General features: G+C 40.3%; 1 protein-coding gene across 1 annotated transcript; it reads left to right on the top strand.

Annotated features, from left to right (window-relative positions):
• Window positions 1-75: 75 nt before the first annotated feature.
• Window positions 76-11,409, top strand: MSANTD3 (Myb/SANT DNA binding domain containing 3). Its single transcript, XM_032183046.1, has 3 exons — window positions 76-257; window positions 5,028-5,473; window positions 6,761-11,409. Exons 2-3 carry the CDS (start codon window positions 5,059-5,061, stop codon window positions 7,168-7,170), a joined length of 825 nt encoding a protein of 274 aa, XP_032038937.1. The 5' UTR covers window positions 76-257; window positions 5,028-5,058; the 3' UTR covers window positions 7,171-11,409.
• The last annotated feature ends 411 nt before the right edge of the window (window positions 11,410-11,820 follow it).

The following is an 11,820-nucleotide window of genomic DNA, read 5'->3' as shown; positions in this document are numbered from 1 at the left end:
CGGAGGGAGGGAGGGAGGTGGCGGCGCTTTGTTGCCAGCCCGCAGCCGAGGGGTGGGCTCGTCCCCGGCAACACCGCCCTGGTTGTGGGGCCGGGCACGGCGGGTCTCCCTCCTTCTTTCCTTCCCTCCCTCCTCCTTCCCTGCTCGCCTCCCTCCCTCAGATGTTCCTCAACCCGCATGTCCGCCCTGGGTGGAGCGTCCTTCTTTGTCGAGCCAGGAGCTCCAGCACCAGGGGAGCGAGCGAGGAGATCCTAAAGGCAAGCGCCGCTCGGGGGGCGGCAAGCCCAGGGGTTGGGGGGCGGGGGGGGGTCCTGCCTCTGCCTCTTTTTGGGGAATCGCAGGGGGATTTGGGGCGGTCCGTGGGAATAGCAACCTGCAGCCCTCACCTTTCTGTGCCACGGACCGCTTCGGGTGGCCTCCATAGGCGCCGGGGCGACCCGTGTAAAATAGCCTCACGGAATGCCAGGATCAGCCCGTCTGTGCCTGTGCAATGTGACATGCATTGAAAAAAAATATAAAAAATACATTGCATGTAGTTAACATGCACCAGAAGAAATCCAGGCAAAACCCTGTGAATTGTAACTAAGAGCTGGTTTTCTTCATTTGCTGGACAGTCCGTGATAATTGCGAATTTGCATTGCAACAGATAAAAAGCACTCCACTGCATTTTTTTAATTATTTTTTATTTTATTTTATTTTTTTTAACCGATTGCATGTGACACGTTCTCCTTGCAGGTCTCATTCATGTTTGTAATGTGCGTCTAATCCCCTAGTGATTGCCCATCTCAAGGTAGGCAGGGTCAGGCCTGGAGCAGCCCGATGGAAGGATGCTCTGCGAGGAAAACCTAACGCTTGAGGAAGAAGGAGGCTGTTTGCTGCTGCTTCTCCCATTCTCCACATGAAACATAAACCTGTTGTTGTGCCGGGATTTGGTCGTTGCGTTCCCATGCCTTTCTTTCACCCCCAGACACTTGTCTTTTCATCCAGACACTGGATGAAAAGGACAGCATTTATGACTGGCTACCAGTGCTGTAAATCGCTGATTACGCTTCATACTTCATCTGTAATTTAAGTTGGATAAATACATTTACTTTTTTTATTTAAGTCCTTAACTATTTCTGATAGCAATTCTGTTAGCATTGGCGAATGAATCGCATTTTCACACTGTAAGTGACTACAGTTTGCTAGCAAACTGTTATCTTTGTTTTTCATTAGAGTAACCTCCACATTTAGGTTAAGGCTTCCATCATGATTTTCTCCTTGCATTTCTCATGTCTAAAGAAATATTTCAGGGTCTGAACACGCTCCCATGTGCCAACATGAAATGATTTTCTTTTTCAAAATGTGTTTTGTAACTGGTTGGAGTTTGAGTGTGTGTTTAGATGTGTGCAAGCAAAATAATACACATTTACATACTCCTGAACATATGTGCGTTGCTTCACTTGTGTATTTTTTTTCCAAGATATTCTTCCAGCAGAGCACAGTCCATCCTTTATAGTCTTCAGGAGCAGAACGCCACACAGCATTTCAAAGTGTCAGGAATTGGGAGATATTTTTGTTATTTTTAAAGTGAGGTTTGTGTGAGAGAGGTACTTAGGACACTGATTTGTTTTAAAGCAAGTTATGAGTGGAGCTGTGCCAAAAAAGATAATTAGGGTAAAGTGATTCCTTACTGCATAGGACAGTCTAACAGCCTGAGCACCTGTAAGAGTGTGAGAAGCTTTCTGTTCTTTGTTTCCTTGAATTTACAGTGCAGCTGTCCTCATGTGCAGTCACATTCCTAAATCACATTCCCAAATCAATCCTGTTTTTTTGCGCAAGCTATATGCAATAAACTGCTTCCATTTCAACACAGATTCTTATGTGCTAAATTTTATCCTGGGCATACATCTTGGAAGGATCTTTCAGCCTCGAAATGGAAATTATTTCACTTTGTGAGAGTCCTTTCTTGTATTCCAGTGAGGAGCCAGTGGGCTGTCAAAAGGTGATTGATATCCATAAAGAAAAGGGTGAATACAAATGCACGGTAGTATTTTGCTGCAAATCCTCAGTGCTGTAAATTTTCTGGCATCTCAGAGTGCTTTCAACTTACCTTATTGAAAATGGGCTTTCATATAATGAAGTAAGCAGGCTGAGTGTATAACAGCTTGAAAAGAAGCTTCAAGAATTTTCAATTTTTCCCTCTGTATTAAGAGCATTAAACTGCTTTCAGCAATTCTTGAGGTCTTTTATGCATCCTAATCATAATCCTAGCTTTGTCATGGAAAGGACACCAGTGCAGTGTGCATGTCTAGGAAAAGTAGGTAGGAATGTGTATGGGGGAGGGAAAGGCATTAGTCTTGTATTTTTCTCAGAGTAGAACCTATGTTTCCACTCTTAAACGTACACCATCTGAGCTTATGACTCAGGAATCTCAGATCCTATCACAGTAAAAATAATATCAATGAGTGATAATGGGGTTTTAGGGGTTTGCTGTGGCAGCAACCAGGAAAGATGAGCTTTTATCCTAATATATAGGGTTTTAATATATATGAAGTTACATTTGGAAATATTTAAATGTTTACTGATATCAGTTGATCTCTGACAGTCTTTGTAGCCAAATATTTAGCACCTTTATTTAGCACCTGGAATCTAGAAGTCCAGGTATTATTAAGTTTAATATTTTGAACTTAAGTCTCCAAAGTTCCTGAAAATCCATTGTTCTGCTAATTAAAGCGATCTTCTACACATAAATATCACTATTTTTAGTCAGAGTTTCTCGCACTCTTTCAAAGCTAGAAGCAAGATTTACATGCCTCAGTGGAAGACCCATGAAACCTCTGATCCTGGCTCTTTGGGGTCATCAGCTATTGGATCTTAAGACTTGCCGGAGGGATTGCTTTCTGTTCTGCCTCTCAGTGAAACAAAGGCTAAGACAGATTGAAACATCAATATTTAGTCCCAAGAATTTCACTGAAGCAGCTGTCCAAAGCAGCTCAATGGTTTGGAATGGTACAGTAAGTACCTAAGTAAAATCAATTAGCAGATAGAGTCCATTTCATTATAGGTCTTTTTTACTCTACGGGTTTTGAGAGCTGTTTCATGGAGCCAAGTTCCCAGTTTGCATTATTTTTATTTTAGATTGCTCATTTCTTGACTTGTCGGTTTATTTATTATTTTATTTAAGGAACTTCTGCAGCAGATGTCCTCTTCTGTGTATCAGACCTAGGCGTTATAATAATGATTGGTATGTGATACTTCAAACATTGTTTACACGCACATAGTTTGTACTCTGAGATTATAGGTGCTTGAGAATTCCTGCTCACCAACACATGCAGTGCCTAAGTTTTCACAGAGACTGATAAATACCTTGGTAGAGCGTGAAGGAGGAAACACTGGATCTGGGAACCGTCTTCCTTACACCCAGACCTCATCCTTCTCCCACCCCAGAACAAGCTGATCTGTGAGCAGCAGAACTAACAAAGCCTGGTTCCCTACGGATCCATGCCCTTTGTCCACTAAATCCTGTCTGCTCCAAAAGCTCCAGCTCTCCCATGACACCAGCGTTTCTGAAGAGAGCGCAGAACTGGGACTAGCCAGGATCTGTGCAGGTTCCAAGTGTCCAGTCGGTGTGCACTTAAGCACTGAGATAAATAAAGCACAGAACTGGGTGCTCATTGCTTCTTTTACAATAGTGATACAAATTAGCTGCTGCAAGTGACTTAGCTATATTTAACTGTATGTTGTAGTTTCTTAGACTATTACTATTTTCTATTCACTTTATTTCAGCTTTGCTATTCTGTGCTTTCTTCAACAGCCTACTATGTCCCTCAGATCCTCATGTTTTTCTGGGTTTTATCGTATGGATTATAATGACCTTTATCATGTGTTACTTGAGAATATTCCTGTTCTCATGTGAGAGATGGTTTTGATATTAACTCATTTCGATATTAATTTGTCTCTTCGCTTTCTTTGTGAGTATAAATAGTTGCCTTCACTGGAAGAGGCGAGAATAACTGTAAGTATTTAGACATTTCGAGGACGAGGATGGCACAAAGAGAATGCTAGTGCAGTGGAGTTAAGAAAAAAAATATTTGGACTGAAAAATAGGAAATCTGACTGTGACATCTACTGAATCCTCAGGTAGCATTATGAAAGAAGTAGTAGAAACGGTAGGCAAAATACTAGAAAAATCATTCGGGGAAAGAGTTCTAGACTGTTAGGAACATGAACCGATGATGTCTGTCCCTGAGTTTTATGATTAAAACCAGAAGTAATGTGAGCTAAGACAGTAACACTTCTCCTTTTTGTACATAATTATTCAGAAGTTTCTGCCCAACGCTTGAAAGTAATTGGGGCTGCACAGTTAGAGAGGGAGTGAGATCCTGCTCAGGATCCTTCTCACTGCTGGATGTCCGTCCAGAAGGGCTGAGCATGGGGGAGAGCCAAACTATCATAAGTCTTTAAAAAGAGATCCTTTTAATATAATTTCTTATAGAACTTTGAAGTAAAACAGAAAGGATATAAGGGAGAAATCAGTTATACCTATCCAACAGGGACAGAAGAGGGTCTTTTGTGTACCCACGGGAAGACAAACCTGCTGAAGACAACTTTAGATTTAAATCAGAAGTGATCAAGGGCTGGATTTCAGAACTTGTTCCACGGTTCAGGGCTTTGACAACTCTCTGAGTGTTAATGAGTAGAAAAACAAGGTGTTAAAAAACAAGTTACTAAGTAAATTGAACACCAAATATTTTCTAACAAGACAAAATATAACAAAGGCAGGAAGCATCTTCTCATTAACATATACTTCTTATGGAACTGTGTAGCCACTAAAGTAGCAATAGAAACCAGCGTATGATTATGCTATCTAACCTGAATGCTTTGTTATTTACTGTAGAAGTATGCCCAAGCTTTTCTAGATAAGGAAGTGTTTTGCAATCAGAAGTTATATTTAGGAGTTGTTTGCTGAAACACAATTACTTGATAATGTAACCAGTTCTAATATGTATTATTTTTTCTCTTTGTTTTCAACATTGTTTTCATAGGATTTTTGGCTTCCTGGAGAAAAAGTAGAAAATGCAAAACGAAATAATAAAGCCTGCTAAATACTTCTCAGAAGTGGAGAAGAGTGTGCTGCTTGCACTGGTTGAAAAGTACAAATATGTACTTGAGTGTAAAAAAAGTGATGCAAGAACTATTGCCCTGAAACAACGCACCTGGCAAGCTCTAGCTCACGAATATAATTCACAGCCCAGTGTATCACTGCGAGACTTCAAACAGCTAAAGAAATGCTGGGAGAATATCAAGGCACGGACAAAAAAGATAATGGCACATGAAAGACGGGAGAAGGTAAAAAGAAGTATTAGTCCACTTATAAATACTCACATCATAGGGAAGGAGAAGATTGCCAGCATAATGCCTGAGCAAATGTACTTTTTGCAGAGCCCACCAGAAGAAGATTCGGAATATCACCCCGATGCTTCTAGTCAAGGTATAAATGTTGTTGTGATGATGCATGTAGCTTTCTTTTGTCTGTGGTTTTGCCAGTGATTCTTTTTCAGCAATCTAAATCTATCCACTTAGCTGTGACTGCTGGTTACAGAAAAGTAATTTCAGAGCTGTGATATTACAAGACTCTGTCTATTTCCCTAGGCCCCCAAGAGTTAAACTGAGATCTTAGTCAATTTTTTGTTGTTATCTAAATCAGTTTTTGACATATCTTCTGATTTGGAACGAGCATCACAGCAGGCATCACACTGGCTTTACAGAGAACAGAAGGGTCCCAAGGATATTTTGATCCTCTGTAAAGTGTCATTTTGTTGGGAAAAGGTCTGAGCAATAAAAACAAAACAATCCACCAGCAGCAAATTGATAGACAACTATCTGCTGCAAGAGTTCCCTGCAGGTCTTCCCTCCTTTGTGTTCAAGAAGGACTAAAAAGAGTACAGTCATATTTCGCACTGCAGTCCACATTGGAGTATGGCATTTTTGAAAAAAATTTGAGTACTATATTCTGCTTAGTTTGGCAAGCATACACTGAAAGAATAGTACAAGAGTATAAGGGAGAATACCTACAGTCCTTTCTTGGAGAATGACCACATAAAACTTTTCTTGCTAAGAAGACAAAAGTAATTGCATTGTTAGATAACATTCTTACATTTTCTCTTTCATGATTGTGTTTACCATAAGTAAAGACAATAAATTGCAGTGGTTGCTATTATATTCCATGACTAGTTTCTTTTATTTCAGTAGAACAAGTAGAATGTTGTTGAAATTAGAATAATATAATTGTTTTCCAGAAAATATACAACATTGTTTATGGTATATGCAGTAATGATGAGGAAAGAGTAAGTAGTAGCTTTCCCCATATTTCCACAGTCTGTTGGTTTTATTATAGATGCACCTCTTTACCTGACACTCAGACCTTTCAGGAAATGATTGCAGGTCACATACAGATTTGGCTTAAACATCTGCATTAAGGTTCAGCTCCAGGCTCAGCCACCTAACTTTAGGTGCCCACTTGAAAATATCAACACTTGTTTTAGTGTACTGAGCTCCCATTGCGGCCTGGAGGGCTATCAGCAAAGCCCAGAATGGTTCAGTTCAGATCATTGTGCCCGCAGTACTCTATAATAGAACAGCGTCATGTAGTGGCTGCTCAATTCTGGTACAGAAGGATAAGGTTTAGATGTATACACCTCTAGATATTATCACAAGTTTGTGTTTCTTGAGGGAGAAGAGGGGTATACTACAATACTTTCTCTTTTCTGTTTTACAGAGTCATTTGTCATCTCAAGTAGAGAACTTTGTGAGGAAGAGAAGGAGCTGGTACATTTCCCAGTGTGTGAAGGTACCTCCCAACCTGAGCCTTCGTGTTCTGATGTCAGAATAGCAGCGGATAAGAACTACAGAAGTAAAGCGTCTCAGGAAAGTGCTCTGAAAAAGATGCACGAGGAAGAGCATCATCAGCAAATGTCAATTTTGCAACTGCAGTTAATCCAAATGAATGAAGTTCATGTGGCAAAAATACAGCAAATAGAAAGAGAGTGTGAGATGGCCGAAGAGGAACACAGGATAAAAATGGAAGTGCTAAATAAAAAGAAAATGTATTGGGAGAGAAAACTGCAGACCATCACAAAAGAGTGGCCTGTATCATCCTTTAACAGACCCTTTCCTAATTCACCATAGAGCATAAAGTGGCAGAGTCAGTCTGACTGAGCACATTTCTAAGTAATGCGCACTGGAAAGAGGGTGTTTTAATGTGAATGTATAGTGACAGGATAGGTGCCCAGCTGATAGGGAACACACTTTGATGCTGAACATTTAGGGAAACACTGGTAGAGTCTGCCAAGGGCAGAACAGTACTGTTCATTTGTAGGTAATCCTGACTTTTGTGACTTTCAGACATACGCAGTGTTCTAAAATGTGACCATATTTTCTCCTCTCAGAATACCCTAATATCCTTTGAAATTTAAGGTGTTCCGGGTCTTCTTTCATTGGGTATTCTTGAAAAAATGTAACAGCTTTAAACATCAGGTTATAGTGTTTATTTTGGTTTCCAGCTCTTCGTATCTACCATTTCCTAAATAAAAGCAAAGGTTGCTCTCAGCTATTGAGAGAAAAAGTGGCTGACAGATGTTATGCTGGAGCACAGAAAAACAAAACAAAGCAAACTTTTAGCCTCTGGTTAATGTAGTCCGCAACCTACTCTTCATAGAAGATGTGAAAGTGAAGGAAGTAGCAAAAGCAACACTGTAGGAATTGAGCACTTTGCTTGGGATTTTCTATCTGGCTGGCTGATTGAGAGAATGGCTGTGGGGTGGCCCTCGTGTTCTTTGAGCCTTTACTCTTACGAAGTTGTAAAGAAGGTGACTTCTTCCTCAGAAGCCCCTGTGCTTGTCCTCTGTTTTCCAGGCTTGTCTTGTATTCAAGTAGAATACCGAAATAGGAGGGACGCGTGCTGCTGCTGCTGCTGTGTGCCCAGCATGTGGAATTGTTCTAAGGGGAAGAGCTTTTTAACAATTCATAAAGCTCTTAAAATGTAGCAAGTCGTCTAGTCCATTGGCAAAGTTTCCCTCTGTCTCCCCATGCAAGACTTAGCAGCTAACTGGAGTATTTCAGCCTTGCTAGAAAGAAGGCTAAGACTTGCCTTCTTAGCTTTGGGTGGTAAGCGAGGGGATCAGATCATTCCTGTCTTGGAGTTCTGTTTTATTCTGTTCTATGTGTTAAGGTGGTGTATTTCTTTGCTTTGCTGTCAGTGAGAGGTGACAGACATGATTTGTATGAAAGCATTCTCATGAAGGCCCCCACAGAGTTTGGGGGCCCAGAATAGTCGATGGTAGGAAAGCACAACTAAGAATAATCCTTCCTCAGGCAATCGTTTGTTCTAGTGGGGCAAGGGTTAAGAAAATGTGAAATACAGAACTCCATAAAGATTCATAAGATCTTCTGATGCGTGAAAAGCTGTTTTGTAGGAAGCTGTACGGCCAACATTTGAAGCGGTGAAAAAAATGAAGAAAAGCATATATTTTCAATGAAAATCCCAAATATCCTGTTATTCAGTAACATATTTTTAGGTCACGATTAATAAGGTCACATCTAAACAAGAGAGCAACATATTTAAATTAGGGTATGGCACAAAACATGCTGTTCTTCCCAGTTACGCTCCTGTTTCTTCCCTGGATATTCTTTCTGGTGCAATTTGTTTCGGGTTTGGTTTTTGGCAGTTGGTCTTGCTAGTTTTTTTTTGTTATTATTATTTTCCCTTTGAACTCCTTTCCCTGCTGGTGATTCATCTTTGCAAGCACTGCCATTATCAACCACAATGCTCACAGTGGTTAACGCTGCGGTACATGCACTGCTCCCTTCAACGTGCTAACACCAGCAAATGCAAAGGGAGTGATTTATTGCAACTTATTTTATATTACGGAGGGAAAAAAAAAAGGCTATTTTTGCAGAGTTACTGCAGGATCATAGAGCAGGTCATATATGAAATCTGAAGACAAATCTTTTTGACAGGAGACTCAGTTTTCTTATAAATTGCTTTATGAAGGAAGCGGAGGACTCCCAAAGGAAGATATAATTATGGCCCCTCCTTTTATTTTTTGTCTGCTGCATGGAAACAATATTGGAAGGTAGGACAATGATGCACAGTAAGGGTAGAGGCAAAAGAAAGCAGGGAACAGGAGTGAGGACCTTTTTGTTCTGAGGTTGCCTTCTGTGTTCTGGAAGGTGAGTCATTACTTGAGTGGTTATGACAACTGTTTAGGCACCATCCAGAAAAGAGATATGAAAGATATTTCTCTTAGCCAGTGACAGAGTTCTTTCCACACTGCTCCAAAGTGAAAATAATTCAAAACTCTGTCATTAAAACTAAGTGTGCTAGGGTGCCAAGAGGTGACCAGTGGAGACAATTTCAGCAATGTGAAGAGAGCAAGAATGGAGGGACAATCCAGGTCTAGATAGCCTTGTGGTGAGGTATGAATAGTCCAGGGAGAATCAATGATGTTTGAGATAAGGGTGGTGGTTTTGACTCCTGAAAGCTATAACATTACTCATGAAAGATTGTCTTATTTTTGTATTAAAAGAAAAAGTAATTTAAAGTATGCATGTTTTGAGACTGTACTAAGTGGGCAATGTCTTTATTTTGGTACACATACCTATTCTGAACCCAAAAGTTACAGCTCTTAGGCTGATCAATAGAACCTTTTAATTCAGCTTCTACTTCAAAGAAAGAAAATCATGGGAGAAAAAATAAAAAGAACCAAGATGAAGATCCAAAAGAAAGAACACACACAGAGGAAGAATGGGCATGTCACACCTAACTCAAATGATCCAAGGTGCTGTTGTGGTGGGCTTACGGAAGACCCAGGTTTTTGCTTTCCCATCTGTGGTTGACTGTTGGCTGCTGTAAGGTTGGTTGATAGAAAAATGTCAAAGATCAACATGATGAAGTAATGTGTCTCCTTGCCAGGCTTTCACTTCTCTACCTAATGGCTTTATAACGTGATTGCTGTGATGGAGTTTAAATGACATGAGAAATGTGGGGTTTTGTTTGCTTGTTTGTTTTCAGTTCCTCTGGTTTTAGGTTTAGTCTTTTCTTTTGTCCAACTTTTCTTAGTTGTAGTATTGCCATCCCAGAAAATGTCAATTTGTTCCTCTGACTTTTTTTTAGGTTACATCATTCAGATACTTTTCATATCATTGTGTTTTCCTGTTAAACATCTGGCCAAACTAAATAGGCATTTTCCCAACTTTTTTCAAATATAAACTACAGCTAAAATACCTATTCTCTGGATTTGTTACAAAGTTGTTGGCAAGAATGAAATTAAAAGGCACTGGGCCAAACGCTCCCTGTTTAATTCCATAAGAAAAAACACACCAGGCAGATACGGATACTTCTCGGACTCTGTTCTTAGGAAGACACTAGAGCTGTCTCTCCTTGGAGATCACCTAACTTACCTGATATAAATCATCTTTATTTGATAATTTTTTCCTTTGCATTTCTTCCCTACATCTGCTCCCCCTTTTATTATTATTATTTTTTTTTTTACTACCAATATGTGCAGGAGATTTCATCCAGAGTTATTCACTATGCTCTTTTCCATCTCTTGGCCAGGCTGCCTGTATCACATCTTGGTTGCTCCTCACAGGCATCTTCCACATCCACATAATTTATGGTCACTTAGCCTTTTCTGCACATCTGCCCGCATGGTTCTGCATTTTGGGCATAGGCTAGGAAACACAAAAGAGGATTTTGGAAAGGGGTTAGTGTAGGGAAAGGCTTGTACAGGGAGAAGCACTTTCTCCCTCCCAGCTCTGTGTAATTCAAGGAGGACAGCCTGTGACTACAAAGTCATGAGGATCAGAGGTAATGCAGGATGCTCAAGCTGTGTAGTTGGTACTTATCCTTCATAAATCCTTGGGGTTCATTTAGGTTTGGGGTTTCTGGTAACAAAGTTCCTTCTTGCTAGGTAGCTGAAGAGTCTCTGAAAGATTTTCAGAGCCTCCCCTCAAGGCTCTTGACCTTGACAAAGAAGTAACCCCTCCTGCAGCCCATGGTCGTACTTCCTTCAGGGCCCAAGCTGCTCTACCTTTTTACCTTTAAAGAGGAGCTGTTTACCACAGATCCTCTCCGTGACACTTCTCCCTACACAGTAGAGATGTCTTTAGCCAGGACTAATTGTCCAACCCTTCTGGGCCATTGCTCAGAGAAGATGTCCATGCTGGGGGCAGGTGCAGCCGGTGGGGCCCAGCTCAGCACTAGGGCTGAAGCAGGCCTCTTGCGGCCCCATGAGAAGCAAAATGCATCGTGGCCCAGGGCGACCCTTTTCTGAGTTATACCACATCTTGTGCAGCTGAGGATGTAGTCCTGGGTTTTGTCTGAAGATCATTTATCTTTGCGTGTTTGCAATACTAAATGTTCACAGTCTCCCAAGACTTTTTTTTTTTTTTTTTTTTTTTTTTTTTTTTTTTTTTTTTTTTTTTTTATTGCTTATAGCTACAGTGGCTTTTACAATGCATCCTCTTCATTCTTCCACACTTACATTTTAATGCTTCCCTTCCTGTTCATGCTGAATTTCTGTAGTCACAGCACTGTATTTGCAGCTGTTTTTCTCATTATAAGGTTGAAGTGAAAAATTCCTACACATTTATATATTGTTACTTTGGGGGTAGGTGTATTACAAGTAAATCTTAAAATAACATTTTTATTTAAGCAAGTAAAGTCCTGTGATTTCATATTTTGAGCTAGCTTGTTCAAAGCTGTTCTTACATAACTGATACATCTGTGTTTTTTTTTGTTTGTTTGTTTGTTTTTGTTGGTTTGTTGTTGTTGTC

The sequence above is a fragment of the Aythya fuligula genome, chromosome 2, assembly GCF_009819795.1.
Source record: "Aythya fuligula isolate bAytFul2 chromosome 2, bAytFul2.pri, whole genome shotgun sequence".
In the NCBI taxonomy this organism is placed as follows: domain Eukaryota; kingdom Metazoa; phylum Chordata; class Aves; order Anseriformes; family Anatidae; genus Aythya; species Aythya fuligula.
This window is presented reverse-complemented; position numbering and strand designations above follow the sequence as displayed.

What these genes read in the sequence shown, in the direction of transcription:
- MSANTD3 (XM_032183046.1), top strand. Translation starts at nt 5,059, where the DNA reads ATGCAAAACGAAATAATAAAGCCTGCTAAATACTTCTCAGAAGTGGAG. An exon ending in CCCCGATGCTTCTAGTCAAG is followed by an intron (nt 5,474 to 6,760) that starts GTATAAATGTTG and finishes TCTGTTTTACAG; the next exon opens with AGTCATTTGTCATCTCAAGT.